At 46.0% G+C, this 20,605-nt stretch overlaps 1 protein-coding gene across 2 annotated transcripts in view; it reads right to left on the reverse strand.

Moving 5' to 3' along the window:
• The window catches only part of LOC149317722 (rho GTPase-activating protein 39-like), a 244,710-nt gene extending 224,983 nt beyond the window's left edge, over window positions 1–19,727 (reverse strand). For both annotated transcript variants that reach the window (XM_089518076.1, XM_089518075.1), the window contains exon 1: window positions 19,610–19,727. In XM_089518076.1, coding sequence (XP_089374202.1) covers window positions 19,610–19,620 — 11 coding nt within the window. In that variant the 5' untranslated portion in view covers window positions 19,621–19,727. The remainder of the gene's footprint in view (window positions 1–19,609) is intronic.
• Between the last annotated feature and the right edge of the window lie 878 nt (window positions 19,728–20,605).

Genomic DNA, 20,605 nt, shown 5'->3' on the forward strand with positions numbered 1-20,605 from the left:
CTATCAGCCAACCAGAGATCCACTGAACAGTAGCATTACCCAGTCCTCATTGTATGGCCTTTTTTGCAAGAATATCATGTGGGACCTTGTCAAACACCTTATTGAAATTGAGATAGACTACATTCACAGAATTCCCCTCATCTACCAATCTAGGTCTCTAAAAAGCTGCAATTGTGGGGAACATTGTGGGATCAGTACAATGCATCAAAAAAGGAGCGGACAAAAAGATTGCTAGCCCTTCTGGGTGCAACAGAGAGAGGAACCACAAAGCGTGGGCTGAATAAGATTTCCATTAGCTGGCCTCAGTCTTTGCTGTCCTCACCTCTCTCACTTTGACTAACAAAAATTATTTGAGGAAACTGAAAACGTTACAGCTCAACACTGTCTGAAAACAAGGGAAATCAATTTTAAAAAATCTTCCCCGTTTAAGTAATTTTGACAGGTCACTGTTTATTTTTTATCGTTATTATTTGATTTGCATTTTGCCTTTCTCCCATGATAGGAATGAAGGTGGCTCACAAGATGAAAACACATTCGATAAAAACATATAAAAATAAGCAGAGGAAAAATGGGGGGAGAGTTACAACAAAATAAAACTTAATTACCGTAAATACACTATATTCTTATTATTACATTAAGCCTTTTTTAAAAATGGATGGCATCAGTCTACTAAAATCCCCTTCCTCCACAGCCAGTTGTTTGCCAAAAGCCTGATTAAATAAAAGGGCCAGCTGGCAGAAGAGAGGTTTGTCTAGCTATCCTTGGCACAGAATTTTACAGCTTCTGAGCAACCAGCAAGATGGCCCTGTCCATCCCCACCATACAAACCAAGCAATGTACCCCCCTCAATATGCTACAGCCAGAAAAGCTCTAATTTCACCTGTTTCCAGGGTGCAAGGCTAAAGCATGATTGCACTGTGTGCAAAATAACGTATGGTGCCACATCAGCGGAATCCTCCAATGCTAGCATAAGATCACCTGTGAGTGCTTCCTAGTTTCTTTCTAACTGTGCAAAAGTGTAGTCAGGAGCATAAAATCTATAAATGAGGGAGGAAAATAAATCAATGAAAAAAGAAATTAAGAATGAATGAAGAAACTAAGACACTCACTGACAGGAAGAAAGAACAGGAAAACTGGAGAAGGAGTAAATAAAAAAATTGTTGTCTTCCTTGTATAACTTGAGGAGCCAATAAGTGACTCCCCTGACTATAATGGTAAAGTCAAAGGCTTTCGCCGGCATACATAGTTTTATGTAGGTTTTTCAAGCTATGTGGCCATGTTCTAGAAGGGTTTATAACTGATGTTTCACCTGCATCTGAAGAATGCTCTGAAGATGCCAGCCACAGATGAAGGCAAAATGTCAGGAATAAACTCTTTTAGAACATGACTACATAGCCCAAAAAACCCACAAAAAACTATAATGGTAAAGTTTTTATGGTCTGTTTGAGCTTTCTAGTCACTTGATGATCTTTGATGTCCCTATGGATTTCATAGGGCTTCCTTAGGTAAATAGGGTGGTGGCAGAACCAAAAGCCTCTCCTGACGATCGCAGGTCAGACTCATAAGGGATGATATAGACCATCACATAGAGTAGCCTGGATCCAAGATGTGGACCAACTATGCAGACCGATTTCTATTTCCTTTAGCTCAAGGTACACGCATCCTTCTGCACATCTCCCACACATACACGGACAAACAAACATCAAAATCTGCATTGGCTTCAAAGAATTTTACAAATTGCAGTTTAGCATCTATTATACCACTGCATAAGGGCAGATAAGGGCCTTGCGTATCAGCCAGCCATTATTCTGGGTGCACTTCAGATAGCTTCTGAACATTTATCAAGCTTCTGCTTCTTCCTGTTGAACAAATGGACAGCAAACATGACGGCTTGTAATGACAAATCAATAAAGGAGGGCTTCGGAAAAAACAGCCATATTACAGGAACAGAAGACAAATTTCCCCAGACGGTGGCTCATGAAACATTGAATGTTTTCAGAATTACTCCTTACAATTTTATTTTATTTTATTTTTTGTCACAGAACGCTAGCAATCTCTAATGACAGAGTAGGCAGAGAAGTCTTTCACAAAGCCATAATAGTGCGCCCTGCAGAGCAAAGACAGAGGGGGACATTTTGCTTTACGAGCTTGAAAGTATATGGCAAAATCCTACACACATATAAAATACTGGCGTAGGTATTTACCATCTGCAACACTGCACATTTTGCTGTATTCTTTTGTGGAGCAAAGGATACAGACTTTCTGAACCTCCAGACCAAAAGAGACAAATCAAAGTCTGGCACCTTGAGGGGTTTAACTAACTGCAAACATACCTTGAAAGCAGTAGATCCTGACCTATCTTGGAAGCCAAGCAGAGTCAGACCTGGTTAATACAGGCATACTTCAGTTAACAAAGCCTCTGGCAAAGAAGCTCCTTTTTACAAAGTCTTTTTATGCCCACCTAGCCTCCATATTTTCCTCTTTATCCTCTGTATCGCTGGAAAACATTAAGTACCACTGGTATTAGGAGGATGGTAAAGACAGCTGGAGAAACACAATTTGTCTGTGCTGGGTGTGTATCTGCACCAAACAATGCAATAAAGCTTGAGCTGAGAATCAGCTGGAGGAGAATCAGATACTTTCTTTAGCTGATCCTAATGTAGGTGGGTTTGCCTTCCTACAGAAAGTAAGCCCGTTCTTCCTCTGCTGGCATGGAGAAATGTAGGCTACTTGGATTTTACCAAGATGGAGACCAAAATAAAAATCACCAGCCCAGTTGGTGGAAAGCAACTGATGGAGGAATCCATCCCTCCTTTACTACCTTCACTCACATGCTTGCATGGAAATCTCTGATGCCTACTGATCAAATCTGTGATTTCCAAGCTCAAGGTGTTTTGGATTTCAGTTCCCAGAATCCTATACTATTGGCTACGATGGCTGAGGCTTCTGGGAGCTGAAGTCCAAATCACCTGGAAGGTATTTGGGGATCACTGAGTTAGATACAAGGCTGCAATATGACAGGAGATAACAGTTACTGGGGTGCAGCAGTGGAAGAAGACCATTGTCTTCAAGCCTTGCTATGTGGAGATACAGCTGGTGGCCACTGGGACATATATAAGATTCCAGAGTAGGCAAACTGTGTGGGCCTGATCTCTTCTTATGATTTACTTTGTGATTATAAAAGTGAATCTAGAAAAACAGGCATGTACATCTATTGCAGTAAAAAAAGTTCTGTGGCACATTAAAAATAGAATGGTTCATTGAGGCAAAAGCATTTGTCTTCTGCTGGTCTTGTTGATGAAGGTTCAGGCCACCATGAACTTTTCATCTGTCATCTTGATAAATGATAAGCCCCTGTCAAAAATGAGACACTGCCTATTAGCATTTCCCATTAGCACAAATGCATAGTGAAGACTTTTGCCCTCAAATGCCTGAACCTCCTCAGTGGGGATCCCAGCCCTAGTTCCACAGAGACACCAACCCTTCCTGAGGACTCTGTTCCTGAAAGGAAACAACAGGACTCACCTGGCACACGGTACATTATTTGGAAAGGATATGGCGCTCTTTTTTTCTTTTCTTACTGTCAGACACAGAATCTGGAACAAGGACATAAAATGTGTGGGAGGAAAGAGTTCATTTTAGCTTTACTAGTTATTTGGGGGGCACCCCCTCCCCTCCACGCAAGGTATTTGAAATAAATACTTTATGTACCACATTTTGTGTGGCTTCAACAACACCGCATGCTCATGCCATGCGAGCTGTAAGATCTGCTTCCATTTTCAAAGTTTTTGGCAGATCTTTCTTTCCACCCCCCATTAAAACACTTGAATAAGCAATAAGAGATGACAAAGCATGCCGTTCTGCCATCTGAGGTACAAAGCTTAAAAACCAATTACCTCCAGCCGCTGGAGAAATGCAATCATTCCTCTGTAATCTTACACTTCTTAAAATATGTTGTCGGTGCCATTAAAACACCCACACTGAGGCCCAGAGGGACAAACCACACAGGTAGCGCTTTTGTGTCTCCTCATTACGGAAGGCATAATATCTGGTGCCTTCTGCAGGACCAACGTCTCTTGGTGAAAAGGAAAGAAATAGATCTTGGGCCCTATGGTTGAGCACCTTAGACCAATGTGGGCCAAGATCCATCAACAGAAGCTGGCCCAGTGGAAGAAAACCTCAGCTCACTTTCTCTACTGCCTTCTTGTGTAGTAAACCCAAGGCCAGAAAGGCAAAGAGAATCCCAGATGTTGCAGCCAGACCACCAAGCACCCACCTGGTTTTCCAAAGCACTTCCCCATCACCATGAAGTGCAGTATTAATATTTGCAGAGGTGCAGCTTAAGCAACATTCAGAAGATGGCCTTGCAAGCTCCCCTAGAGTGAATAGTAATTCCTTTCACGCAAGCATCTTGTCAAGCCCATCAAAAATATAGATACACAAGGAAAACAAAAACTGTCCACTTACTGTAAACGTGTAAATACCAGCATAATTGAATTCCTTCATTCACAGTTGTGGGGCAGAAGCTTGTACAAGGAATTAAAACAGATGTTTTAGACTTCAGCTCCTAAAATTCTTGACTGCTGGCTAAGCTGACTAGGACTTCTGGGAGTTAAAAGTCCAAAACATTCATTCTCTACCCAACTGTGTTCCTGAGGACTGTTGGGTAACATGTAGAGAAGTTTTACTGATGCTGCTAGATTGATTGAGGCAAGCAACTCCCAACAATTAATTCTGTTACAACTTAATACTATAAACAGTACCTCAGCTATCCTGAACTGCCTAAACGGATATGTTTGAAAAACCTCTATAATAGTGGTTCCAAAATGCTGGTCTTCCAGGTGTTTTGGACTTTAACTCCCAGAAGTCCTAGCCAGCTTGGCCAGCAGTCAAGAATTCTGGGAGCTAAAGTCCAAAACATCTGGAGGACCAAATTCTGCCAATCACTGTTCTGTTGTTCTTTTAGAGCTCTATCCAGGTACAGTACTTTCATTAGCCTAGTGGGTCAAATATTAAGCTGAGGCCCAATCTGAATCCCATTTTGGGAGAAAGGCAGGATATAAGTGCAATAAATAAATAAGTTCACATAAGAGTTCAGTTTTAGCCTTTTAGGAAAGTTAGCCTTTCAAAGTTTTTGGTGGGTTTTTCTTCTCTGACGATGCCAGCCACAGATGCTGGTGAAACGTCAGGAACAAACTCTTCTAGAACATGGCCACGTAGCCTGAAAAACCCACAAATAACTATGGGTGCCATCCATGAAAACCTTCGACTTCACATTGCCCTTTCAACATTCCCTGCCTCTAAAATGGGACCAGCTCTATTAACATGTTGTGTAGTGATGCTGGCTTATACAAACAGCTCAAAAAAATACAGGATCACACACAATAAAATTGAAGGTAGTAGGAAAAGAGGAAGACTGCATTACGGGTGGATTAACTCCATACAGAAAACAATAGTGCTGAGTTTGCAAGACCTGAGCCAGGCTGCTGATGACCAGGACACACAGACATTTATTATCTTTTATTTGTCTTTATCTCTAGTCCTCAAATGGCCAACATTGTTTTAGGAGTGGCCTCTGCCTGCACTGAAATCCTCAATACCATCTTAACTGACAGCATTTCAGACAGAGTACAGGTCTATGACTCACCATTGTTCCCTTCTATGATTTTAAACCTCTATAAAAAGATGAAGAAGCTGGTGAAGCTTCAAAAGCTGACATCATGTATTTTATGCATTAGAGTTGGCCTTAAAATTGTACCACTGCCTGTTGGTTTTGCTGTTTCATCATAGCTTTGGCATAAGTCAAAACCGTCTGGACAATATTTTACAAAGTGTTACCATCTAGGTTATTTCTGTAGATTCCTGAATGATCCCAGGTGCATAGTTGCTTTCTTACAGCAGTTTTTCACAGGGTGAACTGTTTCCCAAGCTGTTCACTACAAGGAGTTCTCTCCCTGGTCAGTCACTGCCTGTCCAGATGTCCACTTGGGAAACATATAGCCCCCTGCCCTTGGTTTCTCCAGATTTGCTGGACACCCTTCTTTCAACTCTCCAAAAGGATTAACTGCCCCCCCCCCCCACGAACATTTCAAGCAATAGCAGTAATCCACCTTTTAGATAAGTTGTAGCCCCCCTCCCCAAACTGTTTACCATTTTTAAAAATGCCTGGCTTTCAAAACTAGGAACAGATTTCAGGCCCCTTCCCATTCTGTGTTTGTTCTGACGAACTTCTTTCAGCCTAAACCACTCAGAGGCAGAAAACTGGCCCAAGCCCAATGCAGTTGCCCAGCCCCACATTCAGAAAAATGTGCTCCAGAGTTTACCACTTCACACCATTGTATGCTGAACTTCAACCCACATTCCTAGAGAGAACAGACACGTTGCCCAGACAGGGCATGTTCAGCACTGAGAAAGCCTAATCCCATGCAAACTGTATTTTCCAATCTTGTATGTGTGGGGTGCTTTATAGAGTGCAAAAGGACAGGTCTCTGCAGCAAGATGGTCACAATGGAAAATTCATCACAGGGGAAACAGAGGGAAGGATAAACAGGGGAGCAACGTGAGACCAAGCTGGCCGTGAGAAGCAAGATTTGTGTCAAGCTGACAGCTGAAGAGGGCTCTGAAGGAAGCCAGGAAAGTGGCATCATATAGTGTTTTGTGCCAGAACTGGGTGTAGTTCCAGGTCTCCCCAAGACTTTGGCCAGTGCCAAACAATGGCACATGTTACTGATATAAGATTTACTGGTGGCAAATGATGCAGTAGATGACACAGAGAGAAACATTCCAGCCTTTGCTGGTGGGGTCCAGCATCGCCTCACAGCCAATGACAGAACTGAGCCCATAAATCATTAATTTTATGCATACCCCCAGAGGGTGCTACAATTCCCTATATGTGGCTATATGGAAACCCTGGGCTGGGGTGCCCTAACCTCCCAAACAAGGCCGATGGAGTATGGACTCCCAAGTAAGTCAAAGTTTGCAAGCATCACCCAACTCTCACAACAGCTATGAGAACTACACAGGACCGGCAACAGGAAAATTCTCTCCCTAATCTGACCTCAGCTTTCCTATCTTTTTCCAGCCTCAAACTACCAAACTAATGTAAAAAATGCATCAAACAAAGCCACTAATTGTCCCAACATATAATACTGGACAGCTGCTAAAGTTTGGCCTGGATGCTAACAAGGACTCCAAAACCCATCCTCCTTGTGGCAGAGGTCCAGCTCAAGGCACACAGGCATCCAAGGATGCAGTTCCAAACATTGGGAGCAACAATGGAGAACTGGCATAGCCTTTGGAGGTAGCAGGAGACAGGATTTATTTCTCCTTCTGCACAATATATTATGATTTTACTAACTTGAGATGGGAGCAGTGTTGTTGTGTACCTTCAAGTCATTTCTGACTTGTGGTAATTGTAAGGGAAACCTCTCACAAGGTTTTGTTGGCAAGATTTGCTCAGGGGGGGGGTTGCTTCTGGCTTCCTATGAGGCTGAGAGAGCGTGACTTGTCCAAGGTCATCCAGTGGGTTTCTGTGGCTTAACGGGGGATTCAAATCCTAGTCTCCAGAGCCGTATTCCAACACTCAAACCACTACACCATGCTGGTTCTCAACTGGGAGTATATAACCATCAGAGGTCTGATTCAATTGCAACTCCTGGCTTTGAACATGGCCTACATGCTTTCAAAAATATCTCTGCACTCATGAGTTCCAGAAACCTGCTATAGCAACAAAAGGGGAGAAAAGGTTCAAGAAGTCAGACTGTACGCACTCAATAACACTTTCTGTACTTTCTTGGCACTCCCACAGCCTGAACATGCCTACGCACTATACATTCACAGCGTCTCATAGCAACACTCTTAGGGATTTCACTAATGAGGGTTAAGAGTTACACATCCACAATGAGTGAACAGAAGTGGAGTGTGTCCAACTCTGCATAGTTGTTTGGGGAGGCGACATTACTTGGTTCTGGAGTCAAGGATTTTGCCAGTCTGCCCTTCGTTTCGCCCAAGTGCAAAGGCAGAGAACATCTAATGGAGATGCCAAGTGGGCCGCATGGAGAAGGATAAGGTCTTGCTGCAACCAGACAGAACAGCAAGAAATTCCACCCTATTTATTACACCTAAAGTGTCATCCCTTCTCTGCACACATTACCTCTCCGAGTCCATAAAGTTCTAATGGGGAAAAGACAAGCAAAGCATGTTTATCCTCACACCTTACAAGTCCCTCTACAACGCTGGATCCATCACGTATCGATTTCCCGCCTGCTGTTTGCGGTGTCCTGAAGCCTTTCTGCACTTCCATTGTGGCTAGAAATTATTACCAAAGTAATAATCAAATGGATTAGTGCTTCAGAGGCTTTTACCCTGAATGGGTGATCTTGATTTGATGGAGAGGATAACAGCTCATGCAGCTGAGAAGGTGGGCTCTCTAATCCACAAAAGCTGCAAGTCAGTAAAATTCAGGATGCCTACGGGAAGCAAGCCCCACTCTAGTCAGTGGGCCCTACTTCTGAATAAATATGCCCAGGAGTGGGCTGCAAATTTTAGTTTTTTTTCTGGGGGGGGGGGGGAGTCTATATACCTCAGGAGAGAAGATCTAAATTCGAAATGAGCTTGACAGACTGGAGAGTTGTGCCAAAACTAACAACATGAATTTAAATAGCAACAAAAGCACAGTACTACATCCACCCCACCCCCCAAAGTGCACAAATATGGGACAGGTGACACCTGGCTTGACAACAGTAAGTGTAAAAGGGATTGTGGAGTCTTAGTAGACCACAAGCTGAACAAGAGTCAACAGTGTGATACAGCAGCTTAAAAAGCCAATGCAATTCTAAGCTGTATCAACAGAAATATAATGTCTGGATTGAGGGAAGTAGTAGTGTCGCTCTATTCTTCTTTGGACAGACCTCATGTGAGCCAGTGTGGTACAGTGGTTTGAGCATTGGGCTAAGTCTCTGGAGACCAGGGTTCAAATCCAGGCTCAGCCAGATAAACCTATTGGGTGATCTTGGGCAAGTCACACTCTCTAACCTCAGAGGAAGTCAATGGCAAACCTCCACTGAACAAATTTGCCAAGAAAACCCATGCTAGGTTTGCTTTAGGGTCAGAAACGACTTGAAAGTGCACAACAACAACAACATCTGTAATACTGTCTCTAGTTCCGGGCATCACTATTCAAGAAGGATACTGACAAACTGGAATGTCTAGAGAGAAGAATGCCCAAGAAGGGAAACCAAGCCTTATGAGGAACAACATAGGGAACTGCATATGTTTAGCTCAGAGAAGAGTGAGAGGTGACCTGATAGTCAGAAATACCTGAAGACATGCCATACAGAAGATGGAACCAGTTTGTTTTCTGCTGCACCAGAGACTAGAGCAAAAAAGTTGGATTCAAATTACAAGAAAAGAGATCCCACCTGAACATTAGGAAGAAATGTTTGCCCCATAAGAACCACTCAACAGCAGAATAGTGTTCCCTCCACATTCACTAGGGCTAGGGGTGAAGGACCCTCATGAATGTGGAAAAACTGCAAATAAAAAAAATGCTATTCTTTTTACCTAAGAGAACACCTCTCTAGGAATCTCCAGGTTGTCCAGTGCAACTCTATGGTCAGCATCTGCCAGAAGTTGACTACAGAACCATGTTGGATGACCTACAAATGCCTAGAAAAGTGTTTTCTCTAGGAAGTTCCAGGTTCTCCAGCATAACTCTATGGTCACCTCCTGACAGTTGTGCCGAAGGACCTAGAGATTCCTAGAGAGAGCATATTAATAAAAACCTCAAATAATCAAATCCACAAAAGTCAAAGTTGCAAATGTGGAGGGCCAACTGCAGACTGCTGCAGAGGGTGGAATACTCTCCATTTTTGGAAGTCTTTAAACAGGGTCTGGATGAGCATCTTCCAGGAGTTCTCCAGTTGTTTATTCCTGCATGGCAAGGGTTTGGACTAGTTCAGTGGTCCCCAATCTGTGTCCTTTAAGAGATTTTGGACTTCAGCTCCCAGAAGGCTCAATATGTTGGCCAACTGTCTACGATTCTGGGAGCTGAAGTCCAAAATCCCTTAAGAGCACAGTTTGAGGACTGCTGGACTAGGTGGTTCTTGTGGCTCCTTCCAACTCTGACATTCTGTTAAATAAATAAATCTTCAATAGGAATTTCTTCAATTACATGGACAATTGGCACCCATCCACAGCTAGATTTGGCCCAAGGACTGCTGGTGACCAACCATTATCACATCTAGTGAGGGCTTGTATGCAAACTATTCAGGTTTTATCACAAATGAGTGTTTAAAATTGCCTCTAAGAAGCTAAGCCTGGAAGCAAGAACATCAGTTTTTTCCTTCACTGCCAATCTTTCGGGGCATTAATGTAAAGTGGGTCCTTGGTCCACTGGGGTTTGTTTCCAGGACCTCTATGGATACTAAAATCCGTGGATGTTCAAGTCCTATTAAATACAGTGGATAGTAAAATGAGGGCCCTTACATAAAATGAGAAAATCTAGGTTTGTTTTTTGGAACTTGTGTATTGTTTGAATTTTTTCAAGCCATGGATGCTTGAATCGGTGGATAAAGAATCTGTGAATATGGAGGGTCAGCTGTATCGTGAATGACCAATGGCCTGCAGTGCCATTCATGAGAGTAAGACAGGACACAAATCAAATATACTTTTGTACAAAATTAGCAACACTGCATTTTTATGTCCCAATTATGCTCTGATACTGTTCTTTACCTGCTCAAAACAATCATGATTCCCTAACCACTAACATGGGCATGGGGGGGGGGGGGTGGGATAAGGACAAATGTGAAAGTCTGAAGTAATTTCTGAGCTCAATCCATCCAAGGGCTGGCTATATTTTCATTGCTAGTGTCCCTCTGAGCCCAACGTAACTCCCAGGCCTGAAAAGCTTAAACATGCAAGAGGCACCAGAGTAAAATCAATGCAACACCAATAATGGGTCTTTGGCTCAGAGGGTTAGTAGTGTTTTTAGCCAGTTGCAAAGAGGCTGGATTTCCACGCATGCAGCCCACAAAAATCATTTGCATGGAGGCAGAGCTCAGAGCTGGACAGTCAATACACACACACACACACACACACACAGAGAGAGAGAGAGAGAGAGAGACGAGATGGAAAAATATGTCAGCAGCTATGGGAAAAAGAGGCCGAACAGAAGCACACATTTCATGGCAACCCAAAAAGTAAAATGAAATAATGAGGCATATTATTTGTTTTGTATGCCATCAAGGGCCCCCTAGTCCCACTTTAAGCTGGATACTGGTAAAACAACAGTCCCCAACTGCTGTCTTGTGATTTATTTATTTATTTAGGCATTTATTTCAGATCTTCCATTGTAAGGGCATGTCTACATGGACAAATTTCCTTGGGCTCACTGCATCTTGTTTATGTGATGCAGGGCCAAAACCCTCAATCCAGTGTGGACTGTCTTTGTGGTTTTGTTGTTGTGTGCCTCCAAGTCATTTTTGACTTATGGCAACCCTCTTATGGGGTTTTCTTTGCAAGATTTTTCAGAGGGGGTTTGCTACTGCTATCCTCTCAGACTAAGAAAGTGAGACTTGCCTAAGGTCACCCAATGGGATGCCTACACCCAACTGGGGGTTTCCTCCCCCTAACTTGAATTTAAATAACTCACCTTTTGCTGAGGTTTTTGGCTCTCTTCCAGAGGTGGTTGTCTTCACACATGGTCCCTGCGAGCTGCCCAGCACCACCACTGCGGATACAAGTCACTCTGGGATCTGAACAAAGATCCCAGAATCTTGGGCATCTTGTTCTGACCTCAGCAGTGGTGCCACGTGATGAACAGGGAATGTGTGGGAAGGCAGCCACCCATCGTTCACTGCAAGAGCTAAAAACCCACAAAGAGAGATTCAGCTCAAGGATGCTCTGACTTTGTATCTTAGGTGTCTATCTCATCCACCATGCTACCCAAAATTTTGGCTGGTCCTAGTTCTCCAGGTGATAGACTGCACTAAAAGAGCTGCCAAAAGAAGCAGACAGGCAAGGAGGCCCTGCCAGAGTTATTGCCTGGGTACTTCCAACTCCTCACAGCTGAACATCCATGGCCTGCTTCCAGATCCAGACATACAGACGTCAGACCTCTTTTGAAAATGTTGGCACAGCTTGAGATGCTGTATAATTTAGTATACAGCAACTTCTTTCTTCTTAGATAAAGGTAAAAGTTTTCTGTTGCATCTTATTCAGCCACCTTCAATCTATATAAAAACACGGGAAACACGGGAAAGTCATCACCTTGCTACTTCTCCTGCTTACCATACATCCTCTCAGGGTGCATCTGCACTCTGGAGATAATGCAGCTTGACATCACTTTAAGTGCTGTAGCTCCATACTAAGGAATCCTGGGATTTGTAGTTTTACATTATCTTTAGCCTTCTCTGCCAAATTGTGTTAATGCCTCACAAAACTACACATTCTAGGATTCTGTAGGCTGGAGACATGGCAGTTAAAGTGGGGTCAAACTTATTTCTACAATGTGTTTACTGTTGTTGTGTGTGCCTTCAAATCATTTCTGACTTACGGCAACCCTAACATAGGATTTCCTTGGCAAGATTTGTTTATAGGGGTTTGCATTTGCCTTCCTCTGAGGCTGAGAGAGTGTGATGTGCCCAAGGTCTCCCAGTGGGTTCTCATGGCTAAGCATAGATTCAAACCCTGGTCTCCAGAGTCCAACATTCAAACCACTACACCATGCTGGCAGTGATACAGGCTAGATGTCCCTTAAGTCAGAGGTGAGAACCGTGGGGTCCTCTAGATGATGTCAGACCGCAGGTCCCAACATTACTCACCATTGCTGACATTGGCTAGAGATGTTCAAGTTTCAGGACAAGAACATCTGGAGAGCTGCATGATTTTCACCCCTGCACTAAACTAGCAGTTTTACACATAAATACAGACTGTTCCTTTATACCAGCTCATACTATCTGGCTCCTTACTGCTTACCTCTGACTGCTCATGGCTCTCTGCAGTCTTCTGCAGAGACGACTCTTTCCCATTGCCACCTGTCAGATCCTCTATGCCTCAGACTGAAGCTAAGACATTTTTGCATGCCAAGTATGGGCTGTACCACTAAGCCCAACCCCAAGATGCAAGATGGAGTGAGAACAGGGGTTTGTTTTTCCATGTGTGGAGGCTCCCTAAGTTTGGCCTGGAGGCTGAAAACAAAGCAAAGAGGTGCACTTAAGTAAAGCTGTGCACAGAGATGCATTGGGACAATAGTCCACCACATGGAGGAGAGGTCAACCAGCCATAAAGATTGCAGCAGACCATCAAAGCCAGGCAACATTGGTTAATCTTTGCAGAAAACATTGTTATCAACTGAAATATAAAGGGTAAACCAAGACTCTTCTGAAGCCCAGGAGATCAACTCTCCATTCCCATATTTTCTTCTTCATTTATAATACCATGAAAGCTGAAAATGCCTGTTGCAGATGTTGATCTAGGAACATGAAGCAACTAACCAACTGAACTATTGAGTACCTGATCCATTCTCCATTTGGACTGGCACTCCCAGTAACCCCAGAGGGCCAATAGTCTGAAGAAGCTTTACCTTGTACTTCACTTTCACAATTTGTCAAGTCAGATATAATGGTCATATATGCCTACTGCCAAACTGCTAAGTATGGTTAGTACTAAACCCCAGTAGCACATTCTGACTCAGAGAAGAAATCATTCACTTTAGGTTCCACAATTCAAATTTCATGACCATTTTGGTTACTGAAACTGTCAACTGAACCAGAGACCAGGACAGAAGGGATTTCATGAGCCCACACAGCTTGATTCCAATTATGTATGCCACAGAATGGAGGATTGCCTGAATTAAGCTATAGTGCTTGCTATTATCCCCAAATAACCCAACAGGAGACAGTTAAGAGTGACCAGGGAAACAGAACATAAATGGAATGACTTCTCACGTGCCATCTTTCCCGAAAGAAGACGGTTCACAGGTGGCTGTTGTTCCAGGATGGCATGGTTGGCAAGCCATTTTAGTGGGGATATCTACTGAAAGAGAAAACCATGTAGAGTACACACCAAAACAGCCCTGGAGGACTGCATTCAGCCTGTAGCCTTGTCTCCTTGTTTTTCTCACTAAGGAGACTTTTTTCCCAGTCAACTGAAAATATTGAGATAAAAATAATCTCTTACAGGAAAGAACCTGACAACACAAACCTAGGCATGAGTTTAATTGGGACTTACTACAAAATTGGTAAGTACAGGACCCCTCTTATTCCTTTTTCTTCCTGATATTACACATAAAGATGTTTTGTGGACAGGTGGGGGGAATGTTTTACTCTCCTGGGAATTCTACATGGGACAGGAAAATTGTCACAAGAAGTATTCATGCTGTTTTGTTGTGGCAGCTGTTGTTGTTGCTGCTGCTTCTGCTATAAGGCTGAAGACTAGCCATCGCCTCTGAAGTAAAAACCCTTAACCCAACAAAAAGTAGATTATTCACTAACATGGGGATGCGAAGACTCCAGACTTGTCTCTACCTCATCCCACAAACCTGGAAAAAACTGTGTGAGCAGGAGAAAGATTCTCCCTTGGGCTAAATGGTAAAACACCTAGCATCTACTGCAAAGGAAGAACAAGAGTAAAATCCATCCAGTGGCATCTAAGACGAATTACCAAAGAATGCAAAAAGCTTCAACGAAAACATTAAATGGGATTAAAACCACTTGCAGATTCAGTGACATATGGCCATCCCATGTTTGGGACACAAGGAACAAGAGGAAGATGAGGAGGGAGGAGATATCCTGGAGCCAGATATGCCAGTTTCTTGAAAGATCACACCACAGAAATGCAGTCCTAAGACAAGGAGGTGGAACATACTGCAAATCCTGGCCTTCAACTGCCATTGCTCTTCTTCTCTTCATCAGGAACCCCAAGTCCAGACCCCAAACATCAAACGCCGACCATCAGACTCTTACTAGGATTAAGATGCTATGCAGATATTACCATGCTTACAGCTGAAAATCACCAGGCAACTCAAGCAAATGAGTCAAACGGCATCTGCTACAAAAGAAAACAAACTCTATTACTTTCCTCAAAGCAACAGAACATGAAGAATGCTAAAATTCAGCACAAACACCTACGGACAGGAAGCCCAGCTGTTTTGGCATCCTGGCAATAATGTCAGAAAGAACCATCCCACTTTTCACATACAGCCAGATCAGGGCAATACATTTTATTGCACACATTCATTTGTTGGCTAGCAAAGAGGAAGGTCTCTCATTTAATCTACTGTTTATCTTTGATAAAAGGAGCAGGTTTGTTTCCCTGTGCCTGCAACAAGAGAAAGATGCTTGGTGGGCCCACCCCCCTCCGCAGAGAATAAAATCAGCTTAAGCTTTTGCTAAATGTATGCTCAATTATTCAAAATGCAGGGGTGTTGGTTTCCTCCACTCCCTCAACACTCCTGAGCAATTAGCACTTGACAGCACAGTTGCAAAGGCAGGCAGGTTCTTGCTGAGAGTTCAGAGGCCTTAACTGGTAGCGCATTGATCAGTATTCAATGCAAATAGGCTGGGCACAGGCTGCATGCAATATCTAAGCCAACGACAGCGGGGCAGCTCTCCAACTGGCAGGTCCTAGAGCCCGGACAGACATACTGTCTATTGGTTGGGGTGCAAAGATACACACAGACACACACACAATTTCAGCCACCTGCTGCCTCCAGCACCTTGGCCAACAACTCTGCTCAGCCTGCCAGGTACACAGATCACCAGCCAAGGTCACCATTGAAGGGTTAAGTCAAACAGGATCTCACAGGCAGAAAAATTAGTAATTCCCCATCTTGTGGTGGCTTAGATGTATACGGAATAAAAGGGCTAAGAGACGGGGGGGGGGGGTGAGAGAGAGTGCGTGCGCAGGCAAAGCAATTGGAAGCAATCGCCAGGGAGAGGAAATGAAAGACAGTCCTGGAGAAAAGCCGGCATCCACCCTGAGGAACCGCATACCAATCCTCACCCTGGGATGCTCAGGAATCACAGAAAGGAAAGGACCATTCCCTGCTAACCCCTGCATCCATCCCACCCCTCCTGTGCACCCCACCCAAATACCAACCTTCACCCTCAAGACTCCCTGCTCCACAACAACCCCTCCCACTGCACCACTCTGGGCCCCCACAGCCCATCCCAGGCATTGCAGCCTACAACTCCGACATCAAGCGCAACCAGCCAGCAGCAGCAAAGCCACACGCCTGCTGTTGCTCAAACATCAAGTCTCAAACCTGTATTCCCCCTTTACCACTTGCTGTCTTCAGAGGTAGGGGGGAGAGAAATGATACCACACTTCTCCCACCTTCCCTGTTTGGTTTCACAGCCCAAACCAGGGGCCAGCACCCCTCTTGTTGCTGCTCATCAGTATCCAAGCAATGTCGTTCCTTGGCCCCATGCATGGAATCCTTAATCTCCCCCCTCCTCCCAAACCTGTGGTCCTCCATGCTTCCACCATGCTCCTGCTACAGGCTCAGCAGCAGACATGCCAATCGCCCACCAAACACGCCCCTTCGCAAGGTCCACCTGGCTCATGTCCAACCTAAAAGCCCAGCCTCCAAAAAAGAAGAACAAGAAGAAAATGAGGTCCACCACCCCAGAAAAACATGCCCTGCACCAATCTAAACACGCCACGGTCGAAGAATAAAGAAGACAGCAACCTGAAGACCAGGAAGTCAAAGTAATTCCTCACTGCACCTTCATTAATCTGAGAAAAAAGCAGATCTGACACCCACACACTAATCCTCTCCCTAATTCTGGACTGGGGGAGATTAATCCCAAGAGGCAAAGAGGCTACCTTAAACCCCAAAGTGTGTTGAGGGATCTGATGGGGTGAGAACAGCTGATTCTCCCCACATTTCCACACACACCCATATACACACTCCATGCAGGGGTCTCAAAGCTCAGCAGTGGGAAAGGCGATACAGTGAGACCAGGCTGGGCGTGGAGGAAGCCACCTGCCTGAAAACCGATGGGCAAGAGCAGGTGCCAGGCATCAGGGAGAAGGGAAGGGACCAGGAGAGCCATGCAGAGACCCTCTGGGAAGGGGCAGGGTGACCTCCAAGCAATGGCTATGGGGAACTAGGGAAGGGATAGCCAGGGCTGCCAGGAAAAAGATGGGGACAGAGGGCAAAGAATGGCACTGCCCTTCTCAATCATCAATCATCCCTCTCCCCAGAGCAGCCTCAAGGGTAGTAGATGGGAAAGGTACTGTGGGGTGAGATTTATGCCTGGCAAGGAAGAGACAGCCTAGCCACGGAAGGGCTATGGGTCTTGCCATCTCCACCTGTGCACAGAAAAGGGACATTTGGGGAGTAAAGAGGACATTTAAAGGCCCTTTACCAAGGGACTGAATTGGGGAGGCTTTGAGGGTACAACTCACATAGCTCCTTGGCATGCCAGCATCTGGAAGGGGACCTCAGAGGAGTCCAGACCTATGGGGCTGGAGCTAGGGAAGGCTGTGCATGCAAAGATATGGGTTTGTGAAAAGAAAGACACCACCCCAAAGAATTGAAAGGACCCCAATAAGAGGGAGAAAAGAATGACATATGTATCCCTTCAGGGTGGGAATAAACTGGAAAGGTATCACTCTACACCAAAGCTTGGGGAGGGGGGAGCATGAGGGTGTTTTTCATGACATTAACCCTTTATTGGAAATAAACTTGGGGGAGCTTGGAGGTGGTTAAATGGGTCAGAAATCCCTCCAACCCCCCAAATCCAGGGTGGGTGGGGCAAAAAAGAGAGGGACTCAAAAGAAGGCAGTATGCAGGTCTTGAGAAAAGATGCAGGATTTGGAGCTGTGTATCTCCCCAAATGGCAAATGGGGATGGGAGTGGGGTCCTCTTAAGGGCTGGGGGGCAGGGAGAAGGGGAGCAGGGAGGCAGAGAATGATGGAAGAAGCAGTGATGTTGCAAGGATGATGGGAAGAGCAGGACGACTGGAGGGGGGGAGAAAAACCTGTCTCCATGAGACTGCAGGGTCTCTAAACAGGGGAAGGGGGAGAGGGAGAAATTGGCCTTGAAGAAGGGAAATGCTTTTAAAACATGAAAGGGAAGGGGCTGCAAAGGGAGGGGTCCCTCACCCCCCTGAAAGGGGATTGCTGACTGGAAAAGGTGCCCTTGAATTTGGGGGAGAGAAGATTTCTGGGCTCTTGCTATTTTTAAGAAAGAGTGCCTAGAATGAATGAGCCAGGGTCTTTTGGGTGGGGGCTACCTCTTCCTCCTCCATTTCAAAATGGGGAGGGGGCTACCATGATGGGAAAGTCACTGCAAAATCAGGGGAGGGGGCATCCCCTAAAAAAGGGGGCTGCAAAAAAGGAAGGGGCTGCTGACTGAGAAAGGTGCCCCTGGATTTTTTTTTTGGGGGGGGAGATTTCTGGGGTGTTGGTGGTGATATTTTTTTCAAAAGGGGGGCTAGAATGAGCAAAAGAGGGGCGGTCTCACTCCTTCTCCTGTTTCAAAATCAATGGGGAGGATGGGAAAGGATCTAAAAGAAGGACTGAAGGGCAAAAAATTGGGGAGGAGAGAAATTCTGGTGCTGCAGCCTCCTCTCCTCCCCTTCTATTCCAAAGTGAATATATTGGGGTGGGGTCGTCCTGGCTCAGTGGGCCTCCCTCCCCTGAAAGGAGAAGGAAGGGGGTGCTATGGGGCATCAGTGGGGGGCAAAGGGGGCATTGATGGGAGGAGGGCATTTGGGGTTCTCCCTGGCTCAGTGGCCCCCTGCCCTCAAAGAGAGAGAGTGCTATATGGGGCAGCAGGGTCTGAGATGGAAGGCAAAGCAGGGACTGAGGGAGGGGGATATTTGGGGGGGGGGTCTTCCTGGCTAAGTACCCCTTCCCCGGAAGAGGAGGAGGAATGGTCTGAGGCTGGGGGCCAAGGGGGCTCTGAGGGGATGGGGATATTTGGGGGAGCTCTTCCCGGCTCAGTGGCCCCCTCCCCTGAAAGAAGGAAGAGCAGGAGATTCTTTGGGTCTGAGGGAGGGGTAAAGGGGGTGCTGAGGAGAGGGGAATATTTGGGGGGGCTCTTCCTGGCTCAGGGGCCCCCTCCTATGAAAAAGGAGGAGGAGGAGGAGTAGGGGTGCTATGGGGCAGCAGGGTCCCTGAGGTGGAGGGGCAAAGGGGGCTGAGGCATGTTGTGGAGGGATCTCTCTGACTCAGGAGCCCCTCTCCCCTGAAAGGAGGAGGAAGAGGAGGAGGAGGAGGAGGGAGTTCTTTGGGGCAGGAGGGTCTGAAGTGGGGGGGCCAATGGGGCCATTGAGGAATACTGAGAAGGGGGCATTTGGTTGGGGGTCTTCCTGGCCCAGTAGCCCCCTCCCTAAAAAGAAAAGGAGGGAGAGGGTGAATATTGGGGAGGGGAATATTTTGGGGGCCTTCCTGGCTCAATGGCCCCCTCCCCTAAAAAGAGGAGGAGGAAGAGGGGGTTCTATGGCACAGCAGCGTCTGAAACGGGGGTCCAAAGGAGCGCTAAAGGGAACTGGGGAGGGGGCGTTTGGCTGGGGGTCTTCCTGGCCCAGTGGCCCCCTCCCCTGAAAGGAGGAGGAGGAGGGAGAGGGCTCTCTCTGGGGCAGGAGGGTCTCCCTACCTCTCCGCCATCTTCTCCCCGGGGCCGGCGGGGTCGTTACCGGGCGCGGCGAGGGGTGGCCCCCGCCCGGAGGCAGCCCATGGCCCCGGCAGCGCTGCGGCTCCCGCTCCGCCGCCGCCTCCAGCCACCGACTGACTGACTCCGAGCAGACGATGCGCCGCCTCAGCAGCACCAGCAGCAGCGTCCCGCCGTCACCACCAACAACCGCCGGCAGCCAATCAGAGTGGGCGGTGGGTGGGGCTAGAGGCGGCGGGGCTCCGCCCAGCCAACCCACTCAGACGTCCTCAGGCGTCACTATACGTCACCGTCTTCCCCCATTGCTTCATGGGAAATGTAGTCCGTGGCCTCACCTTCCCCGCCCAGCCACCTGCCTTGCCTCGGCGGCCATGTTTGTTGACAGGAAAGATGGGGCCTTTTGGGGCTAAAACTCCAAAACAACCCAAACAGTATTGTCAAAAGTCCATTAAATCATGTATCCAAGCGCTAGTTGCCACACACAGCCCCTGAGGGTGCATCTACACTGTAGAAATAACGCGTTTTGAGACCGCTTTAAGTGCTGAAGCATCGTGCTTTGGAATCCTGGGATTTGTAGTTTAAAGAGGCCTTTTGCCTCCTTCGCCCAAAAGGGCAGGTGCCTCACAAAACTACCGATCCCAAAGTCTTGTAGGATGGAGCCGTGGCAGTTAAGATGGTGCCAAACCAATTTATTTCTGCAGTGTAGATGCATCCCATGTAACAGAATAAATTCAGTTTTTGACACCGCTTTTGACCGGAATGGCTCCATGCTGTGGAATCCTGGGATTTGTAGTTCTTCATATCTTCAGGCTTCTCTGCCAAAGACTGCTGGTGCCTCACAAATCTACAAATCCCCAGATTCTGTAAAAATGGAGCAACAGTGGCATCAAACAGCATTATTTCTGCAGTGCAGAGGGACCCCATTATCAGGCAACATCTGCAGAATTAATGCAGTTTGAATCCCTGAAGGAGACCCCAAGA

This window comes from Sceloporus occidentalis, unplaced genomic scaffold (genome assembly GCF_023333645.1).
Source record: "Sceloporus occidentalis isolate IW3139 unplaced genomic scaffold, rSceOcc1.0.p SCAF_3, whole genome shotgun sequence".
In the NCBI taxonomy this organism is placed as follows: domain Eukaryota; kingdom Metazoa; phylum Chordata; class Lepidosauria; order Squamata; family Phrynosomatidae; genus Sceloporus; species Sceloporus occidentalis.